The sequence below is a fragment of the Alligator sinensis genome, unplaced genomic scaffold (assembly GCF_000455745.1).
Source record: "Alligator sinensis unplaced genomic scaffold, ASM45574v1 scaffold457_1, whole genome shotgun sequence".
NCBI classification, from domain to species: Eukaryota; Metazoa; Chordata; order Crocodylia; family Alligatoridae; genus Alligator; species Alligator sinensis.
Window position 1 is genome coordinate 85,106 of NW_005842840.1, and position 21,353 is coordinate 106,458.

The following is a 21,353-nucleotide window of genomic DNA, read 5'->3' on the forward strand; positions in this document are numbered from 1 at the left end:
GAGTCATTTTTTTTCCTGAAGGGGCAAAGGTGGGATGGGGGCAAGGAGAGACGTTAACTGCCATGCCACCTATTTCGTTGGAAGGGCAGAGAGCTCTTTCTGTCGGCACTGTACAGTCAAAGCGGGGCACAGCTGACTTCCCTGCAGCAATGCACAGATCCACTGGATGCTTTTTAGCCAATTTCCACCGCCCCAGGAAAGGTTTTGCAAATGGAAAGAAAATTCTTGCAATGGAAACTAAAATGTATCATAAACTTTGAAGCCAAATTATATTGGTGGAGAGCAATTACAAGAATAATGGAAAGGCGCTCTCTGTTTATTCCATAGAAAGGGGGGGGAACAGGACCCAACACTGTATATGAAATCTGACACAAAAGAAACTGATGTAACAAAGCAGTATCCATAGCAACAACAACTTAATATTTCAGTCCTCTTCAGCTGCAGTGGATTAAATATAATGACAAGATGTTCCCTTTGAAAAGTAACCTGTTGCCATGGCAACATTGTATTCTATGAAGTAAACAGGGGCTGGACAGAAAGGAGATGGAAGCCTGCGACTGAATATCAAAAAGGCAGAAGTATCCGTAGCAGAGCAGGGCAAAGCACTGGCATTCTCTAATCCAGGAGAGGCTTGTTCTGAACAGCTCAGAAAGAAGAGATGGGATGTTTGCTTGAATAACGCATTGTCCTTGCCATTTTAAGACACCAGGAGGGCTGGAGGATTCAAACCCAAGGGGTGCCACTGAATGAAAGAAGTTCAAAGGTACAAGAATGGTGCTAAGCGTTAGTGGACCACTGCTGAAAGGATGGGGAGGAGGGGCAGGGGAATTGATGGTGATCTCAGTTCAGGTCTAACTTTGATCAAAGCAGGAGTTTTAACCCTGTTGGGTTAGTCTTTTTTTTTTTGGCTTGCAGCCGACCAGGCCCACTTCGGCGAAGCTTGGCAAGATCGCCGGGCATTGCTCAGGAAAAGGTGCAGCGTGGGAGCAGCAGGGACGTTTTCACACCCAGACTATATTGCTTGGGGTGAGGAGGACTGAGGCAACATGGGGTGCTGAAGAGCAGGTCTGAAGTATAGCAGAGGGCTGAGAAATGGTGCTGCAAATCACCACTGAACTGCATTGCTAGGGCTGAGCAGGGCCCCAGACTGGGAGCACAGGGTTGAGCTGCCAATCAGGACTGAGAGGCAAATGGAAAAGCACACGTAGCACCTCTCTCCACTGCCCGGCCTTGATAAGATAAGCTAGTCTGAATCCCAATGTCAACATTTAGACCCACAGCTCCTGGCAGGTTCTATTTTTTGAGTTTCGGAAGGAAGGAGAGGAAACATATGAGGTTGATCTCGGAGACCAAAAGTCACAGGCATGCTGCCCGCTACAGGGACATGCCTGCTCTTCTCCGAAGAAAAGCACAGTACACAAGAATCATAGCCCTATTACACCAAATTACATCCATGGAGAGGTGGTGATCTCAGTATTCAACCCAAGGGACTACAACCTCCATCTCATATGCAATGCGCACCTTCATCACCATGCACACAGGTACCTTCTCCTCTGCAACACGTTTCAGGCTGAAGCACTTGTGCCACTGGCTCCATGGCACTGTGCCTCCAGCCAAAAGTGGTTATAAGCTTTTCGGTTACTGGAACTGTGCCACCAGCCAAAAGTGGTTATAAGCTTTTCGGTTAATAAAAACGTGCGTCTTGAAAGAACCAAACCCATTTACAAAACAGCAACCTTGGCTGTCTCTGAAGATTAAGTTGATCTCCTGTCTGACAGAATCCTCCCTGATCTCTGTGTACTGAGATGATCTATAATTAACCAAATTAAAGCTTAAGCAGAAAAGGGGCTTCAAACAGGCTCAGTGTGCCTCTCCAAGAGTCTACTGGCTCCTCTTGGGAGGTCTCCGGGAATGCGGTTAGAAACCTGCCTACCACAAGCCACTCTCCAGTGCTACGCGGGCACGGCAGTAAGCCAAGACATCACACCACACATGGGAAAAGTTTCAGAAAGCTAATTTAAAATGGTTGTGGCCTGGGGAGGAGTGGATCACTGCACCCTGAAAAATACTGAGAGGAGAGGATGAAAAGAAGAGTCTCTGGGGAGAGAGAAAGTACAAGCTGTTGAGTCCAGATGATTTTATTAATATGAGAAACAAAGGATCCAAGAGAAGCAAGAGAAGTAAAGTCTAGAAACCAGCTGAAGTGACAGAAAACATGGGAGGAATAAAGGGTCAGTCTTAAGTGGCAAAAGTGAACTCAGGGGTACTCAGCAGCTTCATTCTAGAGCATGTGGTATTTAAAGTTATTTACTAATGGCCTGGAAAAGGGGGTAAAAACTAGCACCTACTGCCAGCAGTTATAGTCTATATTTCTCTCTCTCTCAAATTAGCTGTTAATGCAGATGAGAGCATCCACAATTATTCAAATACACAGGCTTCCCATTTTAAGGAGGGTTAGAAATGCTCCTGCTCCCACATACAAATCAATGAAAGTCAATCAGGATTAGCAAGAGGCTCCCCCTATAGCCAAGGCTATTCTGTTGTAAAATGCTGACTCCTGCATCTCGTCTACCTTTCACTGAAGTATTGGAGCTGGTCTCAAGTACTTACAGGACAGTAAGTTCAATGGACAGAGTATGATGGAGTATGGCAATTCCCAATCACTAGGGACCTACTTACAGTAATTCATAGTTTCTCGGCATCCACGATCATGGCAGTGTCCACAATCACAGGAAATATTCCGTCGGTCACAATTTCCCAGGAAATCAACCCAAAAACAAAAACCCCCAGCATACTATTGACAAAACCTGCTGTTTTAGAATCTCAAACTTTACAACGATACTTAGACAATGCAGCAATCCCGCAGCCACTCTCATGAGTTTGAGACTTACAGGCTGTCTGCAGCAGTGGCAGGGCTTCTCTGCTAATCTGCGCTGGCGGGGGATTGTTAGGGCTAGGGGGGGCGCTGGAAAATGCCCCCAAAATAAGTCCTTCCTGCCACAAGGAGGCATGAAAATGGCTTTGTCTTGTCACAAGTTAAGCAGGTCCCCACTAATCACTGGGGCTAAATGTGATGAAGAACAAGACTGGGAAGAGCGACCCAGAGAAGGGGCGATGAACATGCTCTCCTTGGAAACACTCTGAAAATATCTATCGTTTGCTATCAGTGGTTGTTTCTCCAGGCAAAAAAATTTGTTCCTCAGACGCACTTTTATAAGTAATCTAAGGAAGGGGTTCTGTGTCTCCAGAAGGACCGATACCATGAAAGGGAGAATAATTATCCCCATTTCCCTCTACCTGGATGGCTGGATTTTAACAAGAGGTTCCTATGGACCCACAGACATGATGGTTATATCACTGGCAAGACACGCTTACTAGAATGGTATTCTTCCCATTTTAAATTTTAAACCTCTATAAAACAGAGTCTCACATGTTTCTTGCCATCCTCTATGCCCCCAAAAATACTCCACACCACCCACATTCCTCCTATAAAGCTCAACACACACTTGTTGCTGTATAGCAACAACTGGCTCACCATACTTAAACACTGCCCTTTAAAAGCTCAAATACTCTGAAGCAACATCCATGGCAGGGTTTGGGAGGAAGCAAAGGGGTTGTTTTAAATATTTTTATAACAATGCTCTAATTTAAAAAGGATGCTTAATTAATTCTCTCCCCTCAAAACAGAGCTGACTGGGCTTCAGATTTTCAATGTGAAAAAGTCTGAGCGTGGATAGATAGGACAGGGAGTGCGAATGTAAAGACCTAAGTCTAATTAGGAATGTCTTCATCCATGCTCAATTTTTATTAATCTATTCACAGTTTTCAAAACAAAAACAATCAGAAATCTAGAAACCCAAGTGACAGTTTAAGGATTAATAGATTTTAAGTTAAAAAGGGATCACGATCAATGTACAGTTTGACTTCTTGCGTGATATAGGCCATAGGACCTTACTCAGAAATTCCTGCCTAAAGCCATAAAATATGGCCACTGCCTTTTAATTTTATCTGCATTTAAAGGCTTTGAGTGACTGGGGAATACACTACAGACATTTGGTAAAATTATTTCAACAGTTAACTCTCATAACTTCAAAATTTAATCCAGGTTTCCCATTTTGAATTGCTCTAGTTTCAAATTCCAACCAGTGTATTTGGTTATGACTTTATGCCATCAGACATTAGATTCCTGAATTATTAGTTCTCTTCTCTTCATGCACAGGATACAACAGGAAAGTGAAGTTGATTACAAGTCTATGACATTTTTCAAACTGAATTTCATATCCTGTTTTAACAGCAGATAGTATGTAAAAAAAAAAAAGAATAAGCCGTTATGTGCATGAACATTCGCATTTAAGTGAGGAATTGCACCTCTGGTTTTAAAAATTAAAATGTTTCAAGATTAATAAATCAAAATGGAAGTTTCTGCAACTCCTGAATTGAAAACAGGAACAGGCAAACCTGTGTCGACAGTTTTGCCTTCAATGCAAGTTCCATCCTGTTGACTGCTACAGGAGTCAGGACATGAAGGAGGCGGAAGAAAGACCGTTCCCGTTGGGCTCTCTGAAAAGACAAGAAGCTGGAAAGATTCCTGAACCACGCAGGGCAAGGACCTCATCTTCAGGGGTATCAATTAGGATATGAATATAAATTGGGTTTATTCCTGAGCTAGACTTATACAGAGGGCTGAAAGGTAGTTTGGTCCTAAACAGAATTGATCACCACGTTTCCATTGTGACAGATGAGTGAAATACAAAAACTAAGCAGCATTTAAAACTAAATGAGATACTAATTTAGTGGCTAATATTTTGCTGGCAAATAAGAGCTATTCTGAAGTTTCCGATTATTTTTTCCCAATGTTGGTATTCATTTTATTTTCTTTAAAAATGAGGATTCCAAATGCCGTCATCCTGAGGAATTACTGGAAAAAAGTGATCTGGTTTCACTGAACATTCTTGGTGCATTTTAATAGCTTGCATACATACAGTTTGTTATAGTGTTGTAATTGTATTGGTTCAGAAAAAAATAATCACTACAGGAGTATAAACACCCTAATATGGCCACAGATGTATCAGGATAAACAGGCTTATATCAATCTAGTTTTTAAGAGGTCAACATCCCTGTACATCTCACTAAAAAGACTGATCACTCATTCAAGTCATTACAGTCCCCGCTCTACCTAACCACCACTGATCCAGGAGCCGAGCTCTGTACCACTTCCCAGGGTAGCTCACAGGGCTGATCTGGTGATCTACCATGAGGTTTCTGTCGTGCCGCACAAGAAAGTGAACTCCCATTTGCAGGCCTGGTCTAGTTTACCTGGTCAGTAGAGTCAGCAACAGATTCAGAAGTAACCTGCTCAGCTTCTACTGAGCAAATATAGTGGGGAGTGGAGGTGTTTGACATCTCTTCAATATAAGCCCTCTGACCACTTCAGGAACCTGCCCACACCACTCAGTCTTGCTTTGTAGCCCTTGGTCAGAAGGCAGACAACACTGATGCAAGGCTTGAAGAACAGGAGACGTAAGCAAAGCATGGATGACTGCAGGCACTGATATGCTGACATGGAGGGACAAGGTTTCTAATTAAAAACAAATTACAACTTTGAGATATGGAGCTGCAGGGGAGGGTGGGGGGGGACCTATAACCGTACTGATTTACCAGTCACTAAACTCCTCCTAAACCAAGGCATACAACAGGAAAAAAAATACAGACCCACTGTACTCAGCTATGAAATCTTTAGGGCTCAGTAAAAACTCTCCCTTTCACATGCTAATCTTTCCAAACTACTGCACAAACACACACTGCACTGCTCCTTGGGCAGAAAGTGTTCTGCACTATCTATCTGTCTGAACAGCACCTAGCAGGACAGGACCTGAGCTTGGCTGGGTCATTACGGCAATTCTGCAACCTGAAGGTTCAGCATCACAACCCACCGTGTGACAGGTTTTACTCACTTTTTGCAGAAGCAGCAAGAGATCCCAATGAGGCAGTCTAAAACCACACACACAGTCAGTGGCAGGGATGGAACTTGAAAGTTTCCAAACCGGCCCCGAGCTTTGCCCAACCAAAGCATACCAACTCCTACTCACAGCCACAAACCTACCAGGAGTGCTGCTTGTCCCAAAATGGCAGTCCATCATCACCACCACAGGAAAGGTAGTGAAGAAATCTGTGTGGTGGGGGAGGAAGCAAAGGATGAATCAAGGGCTCAGAGAAACCAAAGAACAGTGCAGCATCACACACAAGAACAGAGAGCATTATATATCAGCAATAGGTGGCTCCGGGTATAGATGGATACAATTCTATCTATCAGTACATATAGTGTTGATATTAGATGTTATGATAACTGGTCCACCTATAAAGGCTTCTGGAAAAGATACGAATAAAAAAAAGAACTGTTGCAATCTAAACCCTGATTTAGCTAAGTTGTATTGCTACAAAAGCACACAAACCTAACAGTTGTATTGTAACAGGTGATGCACACTCCTCAGATCCCCTGGCTTTTAAAGTGGATTAGCAGGCACCTCTGTCCATAGTCCCAAGAGGCATTCATTCCTTCTTTAAAAAAGAAATAGTATAACTGGTCAGAAACTATTTTATTCTGTGTTTGTAGAGTACCCAACGCAAGGGGCCTCCTCCAACTGCAGGATCTGGGTGAGCCCAGCTTAATGGAGGTCTCGGCCACGTGCAAGTGCTTACGTAAAGGATTACCAGCATGCCATTCTCAGCAGATTTTTGTTTTGCCAAATGCAACATTTTTGTTTGACAAGTATGTTTTGTTATGATCTAAAGGGGTTTTTATTTTTTCCACCTCTGCTAGTTTAAATTAACCTGATACGCCTTAAAAACAAACATGGCCAAGCTTTCAGCTCCACGCTAGAGCCCAGAATCTTTCCAGACGCCCCATTTTGGTTTTTAAATGCAAGTGATGAGGAAAGGAGTTGGAAAGACCACCCTGGACAAAAATCCTCTCTTATGTATGGCATAGGTATAGCATGAAAACTAGGGATGCAGACAGTGCAAGCAATTGCCTCATTCCTCCTGAAGGAAGTACCCCCTGACAGTAAGACTAGGTTCCTGCTAACCAAGAGGTCCACACAAGGTGGACACTGCTTCAGAGGTACCTTTCCAGAGCAACTTTTCACCCAGATTAAGGACAAGTCCTCAGTCAAGGAAAAAGAATGGACAAAAATCATGCATGAACTGTAGCTTCTAACACTACACCAACCTGAGTTACTGACAAATCCTCGACATCCACCTATTACTAAACATTCACCGTTTCATTTCACCCTGACACTGTACAAGGAGAGGTGGAAGGAACAAAGCCTTTCTGTGCTCAATGCACTCATCCAGCCTGGATGAGAGGACAATTCGCAACCCATGTGGGTCCTTGGCCTCTGGTGAGACCAGTAGCCAGGCAGTAAGTGCTGTTGCAATGCCAGCGTTTGCGCACGTGCTTATCTTCCAGGTAGGCCAGTGAATTGTCAGTGTGGCATCCTGTAGGTATAAGGCCACATAGGCAATTATCCCTGTCCCAAACCATGCAGACACTCCAAAACACAGTGCTTGCAAACAGCAACTGGAAAAGAGAAGTTACCACAAACCAAGAAGTACCATGAAGCAGCGGTCCTTCTGCAGAGGTGATCATTTCTGCAATCCAGCTGGCAAGCCAGAGGTCCATATCACACCAACAGTCCCCGCCGCACCGAGCCCTGCACCAGCTCAGGTAATGCTCCAATAAGACTGCACTGCCGAATCAAGTTCCCTTCCCCTCATTTCCCTGAACACCCCAATGTCCCCCAACTTCCACTAATGACAACTCGCCCATCACTCCACCCAGTCGTGCACGGAGACCTCCAAACCAGGTACCGAGCATTTACTGCATCCGATTAAGCAGGGACAAGTGGCGTTATTTTATACAGCCCCCCAGTCTGAATTCTTACACAAATATTTCAGTAACCCAGTACAGCAGCTCTGAAAACTGTCACATGACAAACTTCTCTTAATGAAGATTTCTAATGCGCAAGCCCATGTTTGAGACCGACATGGCTGCTTCACACGAATGCGACAGGCGCACAGAACTGTGCTGACTATTTGCTTTTAGACACTTAAAGAAATAGCATCAGAACTATCATTTGCCCAGGCAAACAGGCTCTCAATCAAAACAAGTTCCACCCACCTTCAAGGCAACCAATGGCTGCAGATCTACGACCCTCCCTGCAACATTATCTAAACAGTCTCTTGCAGGCCCAAACATTTCCTACTAGCCACATAGACAACGCTGCAACCCCCAGACCGGCTCTGCAGCTCCCTACAGACGTGCCACACACTTGGCATGCAGAGAGCGCAAGTGAAATTAAAACTGCACCAGGAGGGGGAAAGGGGGGGGGAGGGAAGGGAAAAAAAAAAACAACCCCGATCCGCACAGCTTCAGCATTCAGGTCCGTGCATCCCTGAGCCAGTAGATACACTGCTTTCATGCACCAGACATACAGCTGCACAGCGAGGCTGATGCGATTATAAGGTTCTGAAGAACATGCAAGAATAATGAAATGATTTCATAAACATTGCAGAAGTCAGAAATAGCAGCAAAAATCATCACTGGTTAGGGAGGCCAGAGTGATGTAGCCTACCTGCAGGGGCTGAATGGATCATCCATGACTATGACAGGCTCTGGTGGGTTTAGATGTATTCCTGAACCTCTACTTACAGCTAAAACTCTGCCTTTTTCCACTCTAACAACTCAAAATGGAGGCACATGCAGTCTGAGAGACCTCAGAGAGCTTTCACTGAGCTTGTGCTATGACCTAAGCCTGCACGCACAACGCAGAAACTTCGCCCTCGGACTGACAGGACTGAGCATGTGCTGTGACCCTCCCTCATCCACACACTGTCTTACAACGCAATCAATCTCAACCCTGCTGTTTCCGTAAATAAAGCACAGTGAACAGACTCTGCAGCTTCTGCATACCAAGCTAGTGTGCGGGGAAGTGGGGCCTTGGCTAGGGGATCTGAGACGGGCAACGCCGGGGAACAAAACAATTCCACAAGGCAACGGGTTTGCATTTCGGCATCTGTTTTACAGCTTACCCATAACATGGTGGCACAATTCATCAAAGATCAGGAAACCCACAGCTTTGCATTGCAATTTTGTTTTTTAAACAAAGTCTCAAATACAAATGACAGCCACTGTTAAGACCCATAAAAAGGGCAGACGGCTCCGAACATTTTAATACGCAAGCCGTTTGCCAGGAAGTAAAAGCAGCAAGCTGCCTCTTAAAGCCTTTTTCATTATTTGTCAGTCCGTAAGCATCGAGGTACTTTTAGACAGCGCTCTGAAAGATCTCTGCATGCCACCATCACCTTTATGATAGGCAGCTCAAGCCCCTTTACAAAGGTGATTGTGCCAACTTGAATTTTACTGGTGTAACTAATTTGGTAATGGCCGATTCTGTAACCAGAACAGTTACATAACAGTAAAAGGCCTGATGTGGGCACACCTATGTCAATATAAAGGTGCCTCCTTGTAGGCTTGTACCACTACAATTATTCTCCCTGTGCAGGAATAGCTAACCCATTATGAAATACCTTCATATCAATATACCTGCATCTATGTAGAAGAGGCAGGGCATTACTGCAACTATATCTTTACCTAAATTCCTTGTTTAATCAAAGCTTAAGCATTATTGCCATTTTACAGATGGGACAACAGACGCAAGTTAACAGGGTAGTAGCAGACTCGTAACTAGAGCTGAGATCTCGTAAAACACTCCCTCCCTCTCTCACACAATTCTCAGGCTAACTTCATCTTTCACATTTCCTTTCCATTTGGCTACCAAAAAGAACCTAAGCAGAGCTTTTAAAAAAAAACAAACACCTGGAATTACAAAATGGGTGCCCAAAGGCAGCAACCAGGAAGATAATGCACATACTGCATCCGACACAACCACAAAAGATGACAAGGACATTTTCTCCTAGAGGTTTTCCCCAGCAAAAGCCTTTGGATCTTTAACATTCATGCAAGGCAGAAGCATCTCAGCTACGGTCTTATCCGGAAGACTTGCACAGAGTTGTGCATGAAATTCACTGTGCATCTATCCTGGAAGGATATAGGGCCAAGTTCACTCTGTAAGAATTTGAACCTCTGTCCCAAGGTGTCTACTGCTCCCAATGTCATCATTTCGACTGCAATCTTCCATCTCTGAAATCAGTGGCAGTTTTTACCCTCAAATGAGTGCAGGTACACATCCTCAAAGCGAGTTACAGATGGAGTAACTTCCAGAGGCTCTCATCACTTAAAAGTATCTAAAGCTTTGAGACAACTTTGTATCTCAAATTAAAATACTATAAAGGGCCTTTTTAAGACCCCCAAATTAAAGATTATGGCCTTGAAGTGACAACCCAATAGTGAAATTCATCTCTACTTCTTATGTGGATGGGGTTCATCTTTTAAACAAAGCAATCCCAAAATATATTGATGCCAGGTTCACCCTTTAAAGGGGACACCACCACCCGTGTGCTCCTTTCCATTGGCTCTGCAATAACGATTTCACTTAAACACAATTACCAGAGCTGTGTTGACAGCAGTTGAAGATGCTGATGCCCATTTAACTGGAGGAATTATTTTATTGCCATAATAATTGGAGCAGTGTCTAAAATACAGGAAATGAGGAACCGGTTTGTGCTTCAGCTCTGCTGAAAACAGAATGAACATGATAAAAGAACATTTGCTAAATGGTTAGCAAACCAGTTGTTAATGGGCTTTTTGTTTGTTTATGAAAGGATTCCAGGAATATAACAGAACAGGATCAAAACTAATTAAACTATCGCTTAGTGTCCTGTTAAGCACTTCAATTACTGTTAAGACATATTCCAGCGACTCATTTATATGAAATAAAATCATGAGATCTGAAATTGCACAACAGAAACGCAATTCATATTTAAAACAAGATAATTTGGGGGAAATTTCACAGGTACAGACTAGCACGGGATTATTATGTAATGTCCCCCATCACAATCTCCCAGCTGGCTGCTTTAAAATACAGCTTCTAAAGACCGCTAAACTGAACTTGGGGAATGGCCGAGAGGAATTTGTTTTCTTGCAGGATGTTTTTCCAGTAGCCATTTTTAGCAAATTGCTATATCTGGGCAACAGTTCCCTTCAGTACAGCACAGAAGTTCAGTTCCTCTAAGGATAAAACAAACATACAGCACAGCCCTTTAATCCAATGCCCATCACTGAGACGAGATAAAAAGTTTGAGGACACTCATATTATTGTCCATTTTGTAGAAGGGACAACTGAGGCATGGAAACATTGAGGTGATTTACCACAATGACTAAACTAGCTCATGTCTGAATGAGATTTTGAACATACAGAGCCCATGAGTAAGCATTTAATAACATTTACATTCATCAATGCAAGGTTTTATAATGAACCCATCATTATGGTATCCAAATTATCACTTGTGAAGTAATCCAGGGCCTTCTAATGCAAGCAATGATCATTATCATTGTTCTAACACTGTGGTCCTGATCCTTGTTAGTACTCGAGACACCTCTTGAGAAATGCCAGCTTTCACTCATTTCTTGACTATGGAAAAAACTGTCTGTAGCAAAGAACTCAGAAAGACAACAGGTCAGGATGGACCTTGCCCTATGGATTCCTATTGGAAATTTCTGGGTTTATCTTGTGAATCGCATGGAGATGTTCACACACTTAATTTTCCGCCACACCCTTAACAAGATCCCACCGCGCCCCCCAATTGAGTATCACTGCTTTAACACGTAACAGTACTTCGGACAGTGTTAACACAATATTACAGTTCCCAACAGCTTGTCCCTATTCCAGACCCACAACTAAGTGTATGAACAAGCCAGTTACACATGCACATCTCAAACACCTGGAGGAGAGGAGGAGATGCAAGAATACAGAATATAACACGGCGCTGGCAGAGGGCATAAAAGGCAAAGGCTGACTGATGGCAATGCTAACTTGAAAAGCACAACCGACTAGCTTGGGGAGGCAAGGGTATGCCGCACGGTTTGGGAGCGTTTTCTCTGCACAGCACAAAGAACAAGATCATTCTGCTGTAATGTGAAAGGTGCTAGTGTGTCCAAGTACTCACTCAAGCAGGCACAACCTTCCCTGTGCATCTTCTGCGCCATATTTAATTTCCCATTTCAATATTTCTTTTTTACAAATGTCAGGTGATTTATCATCTGTTGATGGTTCTGTTGCACTTTATGTGGCATAAATTGTCACTAAGCTTTGCTAAACACGCACACAATATGAAAGCTCATTTTGAAGCTTTGATTCAAAGCACAAAGGCAAGTAAATTAAGAGCTAAGGTGATAATTTCACCCTTCAGACCTTCCACCGCATTAGGCACTGTAATATGTATAGGATCAGACCTTATTTGGAGCCCTCGGTAATAACCAGACACAAAGTGAATTAAAGATGAAGACAAAGGAATAATAAAGTATTCTTTGTGGCTGTCTCAACTCGCACTTTTAATGTTATTTTAAACATAGCAGGTGTTAAAAACCAGCTCCCTAAGAATCCTATTTATGAGTCATAGTTCAAAACCACTGATTTTATTTCTATATATTTACAAACAAAATGAGTTTGATTCCTCTCTTATGAGCCATTCAGTTGGCATGATCAGTCAGGAGGAATCTTGCAGACGAGGCTTATTCCATCAACAAAATAATATTGATGTAAAATATGAGCTTACATGCCATTCATGGAGCATTTTAGCTGCCCTGTTTATTTAAAGACAAATCTGTACAATTAACTTAGCATCATCACAAACCAAGTACTAGCATTTAGCTGGCTACCTAGTTTTTAAGAAAATCCCAACCACAACTCCTTCACAACTTCTATTCCACTCTCTTTTCACACTAAGATAGTTCAACTGTGATGATGTGCCCTAGTCAAGGCTGGAGATGTTCTGCTAATGAAATGCCCTAATGCATCCACCCCGGTGGCATGAAAGTCCATGAGGTCTGGTTGCCAACTTCCCTTCAGCTCCTTTGAAAACCCCAGCCCATGCATCTGAATAGCCCAGGCAAGCTACACTCCTATGCAAACCACCAGACTGGGTCTAGAGTCAGAAACTTGTATTTCTATAGCGAAAGTAGTGGTGTCGCAAGAGCGCTGTAGCTATGGTGGGAACGTAAGTGAAGCAAGATTTGTTTGATGTCTTTTATTGGACCAGGTTCATAGGCAGTTTCCTTTGAAAGAACATTTGTGCCCAAAAGGGTCTTTTCCCAACTATAAAACTGGTCCAATAAAAGATATTACTTGTCTTCCTCTGTATTTTGAGGAGAGACTAAGGCAACACTTATCTGTCTTCTGTATCTTGGAAACCCATGTACTTTTTCAAGAAAACACTATAAACACTTCTAACAAACCCTTTCTGCCATAACAGGAAGGACATAGACACACACACAGACACTTAAAATCACCTCCAGCTGATGCTCTGCTCATCTCTGACAACCCCAAAATAGAGAAGTGTAACACTATGGCAAGCAGAGTAGGGAGGAGAGGCAGAAGCTTCCCAAAGTTCGCTACAAGTCTTGCTACTACTAAAAGCATTTGAGAATCCTTCAAGCAAAATATATTCCGATGGGTGACAGTGTAAAAGCTTTAGATAAATAAGAAGGTAAAAGTGTCATCATCATGAAAATAAACTAGTGCTTTCAGCCTGCATTGCCTGAATCCCAAAGGCTTGTGTTTGTGCTGAATTAGGGACAATTTTTTCCACAAAAGTCACCCCCACCACACACACTGTATTTATTTTATTCGACTCCATATCTCTGCTTTGTGGTTGTATCCTTATCGTGTGGAAATTAAACAAATGTATTCAAGGCTGCTGACATACTCCAAAGCCACACCTGCTTTTCTGCTGCAGGGGACATAATTACATTTAAATTAACACACATACAGTGAATATGCATTAGCTCACAGACATATTGTTCAGTAAGTAACAAAACCACTTAGCAATGTTTTTACAGTTCATCTCGAACTGGGCACATTAGGGCTGTGAGAAGCTTCAGTCCCTGATTCGATCCGGCCTGATTTGGTGGCTGAATCTCCAAATCGAATCAGAGGACCGACCCTTCAATCTCTCTGAATCGAATCGGAACCCTCTGAATCAATGCGGAGAGATTCAAAAAGATTTGGAGATTCGGACATAGACACAGCTTTAAATGTTTTTTCTACATACCTCTAGGCCCCCCGTGCTCCTGTGTGACACTCCATGTTCCCCAGCATCGCAGTGATCACGAGCCATGCTTGCTACCTCAAGGTATATGGAAAAAAACTTTTAAAGCTGTGTCTATGTCTGAACCGTTGATTCTCCGAATCCGCATCGAATTTTCACATCTGGATTCGGCCAAATCGAATGAGGGACAGTAATCCAAATCAACAAATCGAATCACTGTCCCTGATTCAGGCCAAATCTGAATCCGAATCGAATAGGGCCCGCTTCGCACACCCCTAGGGCACATCTAGATGAGATGATACTGCGCTGTAGCTCATTGCTACTGCACAGCAGTATTGCTGGGCACTAACCGTGACACAATGCTACTGCGCAGCACCTCATTCCTACTGCGCAGTAGCACTGGAAAGAAGCTATGCAGTGATGGGTCAGTACTGACTGACTGTGCAGTAAGAACTGTGCAGTCCACCGCTCATGTAAATGTGGCCACTGAGTTAAGAACCCCTCAGAAAAGCTTCTAAAACCATCTTGCTCTCTGCTTACTCAGACCTTCCTTCAAAACCCAAGACTTCTCGTCTCACCTCAGCTGCAAGATTTTTCCCCTCCACTCCACTCTTCTCTGTCTCGCAGCTTTTCACTTCCTCTTGCTCCCGCATGTCTGCTCCACCCAACCCACTTCCCCCTTTTCACAGGTCCAAAAGCTCTTTCCTCCTTCAAATTCCTCTTTAGAAACACCATTCAACACAAGTCGTTCGTTAAGCCACCTCATCCAGGTACCCCCGGATCAAGATGTTGATGCATTTCTGGCTATGAGGTGCATAGAGGTGAACGCTATTTCAGACATGACTGCGCCTGATGGATGAGATGGCCTCTTATCTCTTTGCCTAAAACATGCCACACAACTTCAACATGTTCTTTCAGTGTTTCTTAAAAGGGGTAATTCAGTCTGATGCGACAGTCTCCAGCTACTTCAAAGTGACAGGTAAACAACATTCCAAACAGGAAATACAAACAGCACATTGAAAAATCCAAAAAGCTTGGAAAGTCCCAGCTGAATCAATTACCTGATCAGCAATTTACCTCCAAGTACGCACTCTTGAGTGGCTGATATAACTTTGCATACAAGCAGCAAACAGAAGCAGAGACAGACAGGCAGAGGAACAAGATGAAGGACACTTTGCCGCTTGTTCTGTGCAGAAAGGTGACCACTGAAAAACCTAACTGAATAGAAATCATGTCACTCATTATCTGCACCAGTGGTGTTCGTTCTTCAGGCTGCAAGGCTTTGTCATCTGGCTCAAGGAGCTCCTCACGGGTCTGAAAATCTGATGGCAGGGGAAGGGCAGCAGCAGTAATCGGTATGGCTCTGGAAGCTGAATGACAGTCTGGGGCACACGTGGGGCCACTCTGGACTGGATACAATACCAACCCCGTGCTGGATCGGCCCATGGACAGACCCTATACATAGGGCTAAAAGGTTAAGCACCACTGATCTACGCCATCCTGGGAGTCTCACAATGCTCCTATGAGATAGGTATACGGATCCATTACAAATGGAGAAAAAACCCCCCAACAGATGCTAAGTGATTTTTCAGTCATCAGACCATCAAGACAGTGGCAGAGTCAAGAATAAAAAACTTAGATTGTTTGATTCCCTCGCTCTTTACCTGCATGACCAAACATGCACACATCAGTCATACAAGAAAACCACCCAATTTGTTTCAAGTTCTTCTTCCTCATGCACCTTTCCCTGGAGATCTGTTTGAATTTATGCAGTTTCTCTGTTACCTAGGTTCACCAGAAGACAGCACCACCCATAGTCTCTGCCACTTGCAGTGCACTGCCCTACTATTTGAATCATTTCAGAAAGGAATGCATCGGTGAATGCTGCAGGACCCTTCCACTTATCTAAACTTTAAGACTACAGTATAACCTCTTAAATCCAGCACGCTTGGGACCGAGCACCTGCCAGAAATGTGAAAATTCTGGATTTTTTTAAACCGGACAGGCGGCAAGTCCTGCAGCAGCAGCCACATGAGGAGTGGCGACACAGGGTGGTGAATGGCAGCAGTAACAGCCACATGCAAGCTTCCCCCTCTGGTGCTCCGGCTGCCACTACTCCCCAATGTAATGTTTTGGTTGGGTTTTTGTTTTTTCTTTAGTGCTGGATTTTTGAGAATTCCATATTTTTGATATCCACATTTATGAGGTTATACTGTAGTATGAGTGAAGGAAGAAAGAACAGCTCCAAAATATTTCTTTTTATTTTACTTGCTGCTGACTTCACTGGGGGATGGGGGGAAGGTATATTCTTTACTGTTTTTAATTAACTTATGGCAGTTAACACAAGGAAAAATTCCAGTTTTCCCACCAGACTGAGGTACACACTGAACCTCTTCATAGCCCTTAACCTGACTTACCAATGCATGTCTTTACTAGGATTTTAGCCTGCATTTGTTACCTACTATTAACTAGCACAAGTTAGCACACTTGTTTCCCAAGAGAAGAAAAGGCCAAAAAGGGTCAAAGCCTTTGAGACATCCACTCCTGATCCCCAAGGGGCTTCACCTCAGAATTGGATTACATTAATCAAAAGTTGCAGGAATTAATATTATAATGTTAAAATATATAGCTGTATCTATGTCATCTTAACCCTTTTCTGGAAACTGGTTCTCCAACAGATCCCTAATCTGCTTTCACTCTATTAACATAGTAGACAAAAATACAGGAAGGTTAAAGCAGTGAAAGGGTTAGCTCCTTTTTGTGTGGTTGACTTCTATTTTAATGAAGAATTCAGTGATTCTGGAGAAAGACAAGAGAGCACAGCCTTTCATGAACTCCTATTCAAATCCAGCCCCAACCATACACTACAGTAGTGGACACCCTTTCAAACCCCTGGACAGGTTACCCCCCAACAGCCATCTGGGGGACTGTGTGACAACATGCTTGTTCGGTTCCCAAAGGACAAATGGGCCCATGTCTAGCACAGGCTGTCATGTGTGGGGCAGGAGCTAGGGCAAAAGGCTAGCAGCCCAGAAATTAGGAGTTCAAGGCCCTGTGCTACCCGCTTTGTTTTTTTAAGGGCACAGGAATAAACTCTCTCACTGCACGAGATTAGCAAGTATGGCAGAAGACAAGCTTGGCTTAGCAGGGAATTTCAGTGAGCTAAAACACAAAAAAGGAAGTGGAAACTTGGACAGACCACACGGGAGGAATATAAGAGTATTGCTTGGGCATACAGGGATGAAATCAGGAAGGTCACAGCGCAACTGGAGTTGCAGCTAGCAAGGGTCATGAAGGGTAACAAGTAGGGTTTCTACAAGTATGTCAGCAACAAGAGGAAGATCAGGGAAAGTGTAGGGCCCTTATTAAGTGGGGGAGGCAACCCAGTGACAGGTGATGTGGAAAAGGCTGAACTACTCTATTCCTTTTTCAACTCAGACTTCACAGGCAAGGTCAACTCCCAGACTACTGCACCTGGCAGCACAGTTTGGGAAGGAGGTGGGCAGCTAACAGTGGCAAAAGGACAGGTTAGGGACTATTTAGAAAAGCTGGACATGTACAAGTCCATGGGGCTGGACGTGATGCACCTGAGGGTGCAGGGGGAAACAGCTGATGTGACTGCAGAGTCACTGGCCATCATCTTTGAAAACTTGTGGCACATGGGGAAGGCCCCAGATGACTGGAAAATGGCAAATACTGTATTTACATGCATTAAGAAAGGGACGGAAGAGGATCTGGTGAACTACAGACTGCTCAGCTTCACCTCAGTCCCTGGAAAAATTATGGAATAGATTCTCAAGGAATCCATTTCTACAAACTTGGAGGAGATGATGATTAGGAACAGTCAGCATAGATTCATCTAGGGCATGTCATGCTTGATTAACCCAATTGCCTTCTATGATGAGATGACTGGCTCCATGGATGCGGGGGGGAGCAGTGGACATGATAAACCTTGACTTTAGCAAGGCTTTTGATACCATCTCCCACCACTTGCTTGCAAGCAAGCTAAGGAAATACGAGTTGGATGAATGGACTCTAAGGAGGAAAGAAAACTGGCTGGATTGTTAGCCTCACAGGGTAGTAATCAATGGCTCAATGTCTAGTGGGCAGCCAGTATCAAGTGGAGTGTCCCAAGGGTTGTTCTGGGGCTGATTTTGTTGAGTATCTTCATCAAGGATCTAGAAGATGGGATGGAGTGCACCCTCAGCAAGTTTGCAGATGACACCAAGATGGGGAGGAGCAGTAGATAGGCTGGAAGCTAGGGCTAGGATTCACAGAGACCTCGACGAATTGGAAGATTGGACCAAAAGAAATCTCATGAGGTTCAACAAGGACAAGTGCAAAATCCTGCACTTAAGACAAAACAATCCCATGCACTGGTATAGGCTTGGGACTGACTGGCTAAGCAGCAGCTCTGTAGAAAAGGCCCTGCGGGTGACAGTGGACAATAAGCTGAATATGAGCCAGCAATGTGTCCTTGTTGCCAAGAGGACGAATGGCATCCTGGACTGCATTAGTAGGAACACTGTCAGCAGATCAAGGGAAGCGATTATTCCCCTCTATTCAGCACTGGTGAGGCCACACCTAGAGTACTGCATTCAATTCGGGGCCCCCACTACAGAAAGGATGTGGACAAGTTGGAGAGAATCCAGAAGAGGGCAACAAAAATGGTGAGGGTGCTGGGGCACATGACTGATGAAGAGAGGCTGATGGAACTGGGTTTATTTAGTCTGCAGAAGAGAAAACTAAGAGGAGGATTTGATGGCAGCCTTCAACTACCTGCAGGGAGGTTCCAGAGGATGGAGCTGGGCTGTTCTCGGTGGTGGTAGATGACAGAACAAGAAGCAATGGTCTCAAGTTGCAGCAAGGGGCATTTAAGTTAGATATTAAGAAAAACTTTCTCCTGAGGAGGGTAGGAAAGCAGTGGAACAGGGGTAGTGAAATCTCTATCCTCAGAGGTTTTTTAGCCAGGGCTAGACAAAGCCTTGGCTGGGATGATCTACTTGGGGATGGCCCTGCTCGAGCAGGGGGTTGAACTAGATGACCTCCTGAGGTCTCTTCCAACCTTATCTTCCTATAATTCTGTGATATTCCAATACTTGGTGCATGGTTTCAAAAAAAGCTTAAGCACAAACTGAGATTTTAAACTGCAGCTTCTGATTTGCTGCTGAATTAAACATAATGGGACAAAATCAGAGGCACTTGGGCATGTGATGCAAATTGCATAACTGTAATGGGAGCAAGGGAATCAAAATTGATGTACTGTAAGTTTGCACTTGAGGTTAACTCATGAGCACTTGCTAGTGTTCCTCTGCTCTGAATTTAGCACCTGCTTCCTGCTCACTCCTACAAATAAATTTATTTCTGAGATGCCAAAATCATAAGTCCAAAAAAGGGGCAGCCAGGGAGGGGGGGAATTTGCTTTGAATTGGAGAGTGTAGAGGTTACTAGTGACAACTCAGTGTGGCAAACACATGCATCATTTCTCTTTAGAACTCAGCTAGATGTGTGGGTATATAAAAGCACATTCTTTGGGATTAGTAGACTGACTTGCTATTCTCACCAGCATGCAGTTAAAATGTGCCATTGTTTATGTCCAGTTCTGCTATGTTACTTGCCGCTTCCTTCATGGTACATCAACTGACCTCTCCCTCATCCCTGCCACCTCTTTGAATGTACAGCCTGCATTTCAATCTCACAAGTCCATGGGGTTCATCTATTACAGTTTATGTTTCTCCTTCTTTAAAGCTGGCCTAGGCTTCGCAAAACTGTAGAAGTCTGGACTGTACTTGGAAACCAGAATTTTTCATGCAATCAGATGGCAGTGATCATCTGACATGAAATAGTGTTTTTCACAACATTGTTGGGTATCTTGGAACAAAGTGGCAAATACCAAGCCTACAGAGAACCAATACATTTTAAAAACAGAGGTTTTAGGAAAGATGGGAACCTGATGTATTCAGGGACTCAGCACATTTTGTCTCTACTTATTCTCTGCTTGCTAGTTTTCATATGGGTGCATACTTTGTGACTTCTGAAGGAAGTGACGCTTGGGTCCATCCATCTGCCATAACCAGCATGACATAAGGGGAAATTAAAGGTTATGATCTTGGTATTTTTTCCTGCTAGTCACTTCCCCTTTGTGCCATCCTGTGTACTTGTTCCAGAAAGGGGACTGCTGCTAGAAATCTGAGCAAAGAGGACAGGGGGAGATGCTTAAAAACTTCCTGGCCACATTGCTCCCAGGGTTGTGCTATCTTGTCATGCAGAAGGCAGTGTGCCTCCTTAACGGGCTTCAGTGGTCACATGGGTCAGGGAGACTGGACATAAAACTTCCTCTCCAAACTCTGACAGCTTAGCTGTGGTAGCAGTAGAGCAACCTGTGCCAGTTGTCATGTTACTGTGCCGGAGTCTAGTTCTGCTGGAATTATCACAGTGTTATACTCCAAGAACACAAGATGAAGTACTTGGGTGCTTACACTCATGCTTTCTGCTGAAAACTAGAAAATTAAGGTTGAAAGAGACTTCAGGAGATCATCTAGTCCAACCCCCTGAGGATGGAGATTTCACCACCTCTCTGGGTAACTGGTTCCACTGCTTTCCTACCCTCCTCAGGAGAACATTTTTCCTAAAAAAGGTCCGCAGTATGCCAGTCATTTCTGGTCTGCAGTATGTTGGTCCACGACTTAAAAAGGTTGGGAACCACTGGACTAATCTACTGCACAGTAAATCATCACCATGGAACCATGTGCATAAACTACTGACCAGTAAGTTAGTCTACTGTGCAGTTACCTAGTACATACTACAGGAACTAAACTAATTCTGCAGTACATACTGCATAGTAGGGCTTGTGTAGATGCTGACCAGGAGCAAATTTGCTCCCAGGCAGACACACCAGCAAGGGGCCTTGGTCCTGGCGCTGATCAGAACAGGGACCAGGTCCCTCTCTGCCCTCCCCCCATCCCAGTGCTTCAGGGCTCTCGGCTCCCCACAGCAGCGGGGAGCTGAGCAGTGCTGGGACTGGGGAGCTCTTCCTTCCCCGCTCAGGCAGGGGCTGGGCAGGAGCTATCCTGCCAGTGGGGCAGCTGGCAGCAACCCCCCTACTGGGCAGGGATTCCCCACAGCCA

At 44.1% G+C, this 21,353-nt stretch overlaps 1 protein-coding gene across 6 annotated transcripts in view; it reads right to left on the minus strand.

The window, feature by feature from the left end:
- Positions 1-21,353, minus strand: part of RERE (arginine-glutamic acid dipeptide repeats) — a 327,292-nt gene that overhangs the window by 85,099 nt on the left and 220,840 nt on the right. For 5 of the 6 annotated variants that reach the window (XR_003091768.1, XM_025191600.1, XM_025191599.1 and 2 more), the window contains exon 7: positions 6,104-6,169. The exons of the other annotated variant lie outside the window; for it this stretch is intronic. Coding sequence is in view for 4 of the 5 variants with exons in the window: in XM_025191600.1 (XP_025047385.1) it covers positions 6,104-6,169 (66 nt within the window). In the remaining variant the exon portion in view is untranslated. The remainder of the gene's footprint in view (positions 1-6,103; positions 6,170-21,353) is intronic. 6 annotated transcript variants of the gene reach the window in all.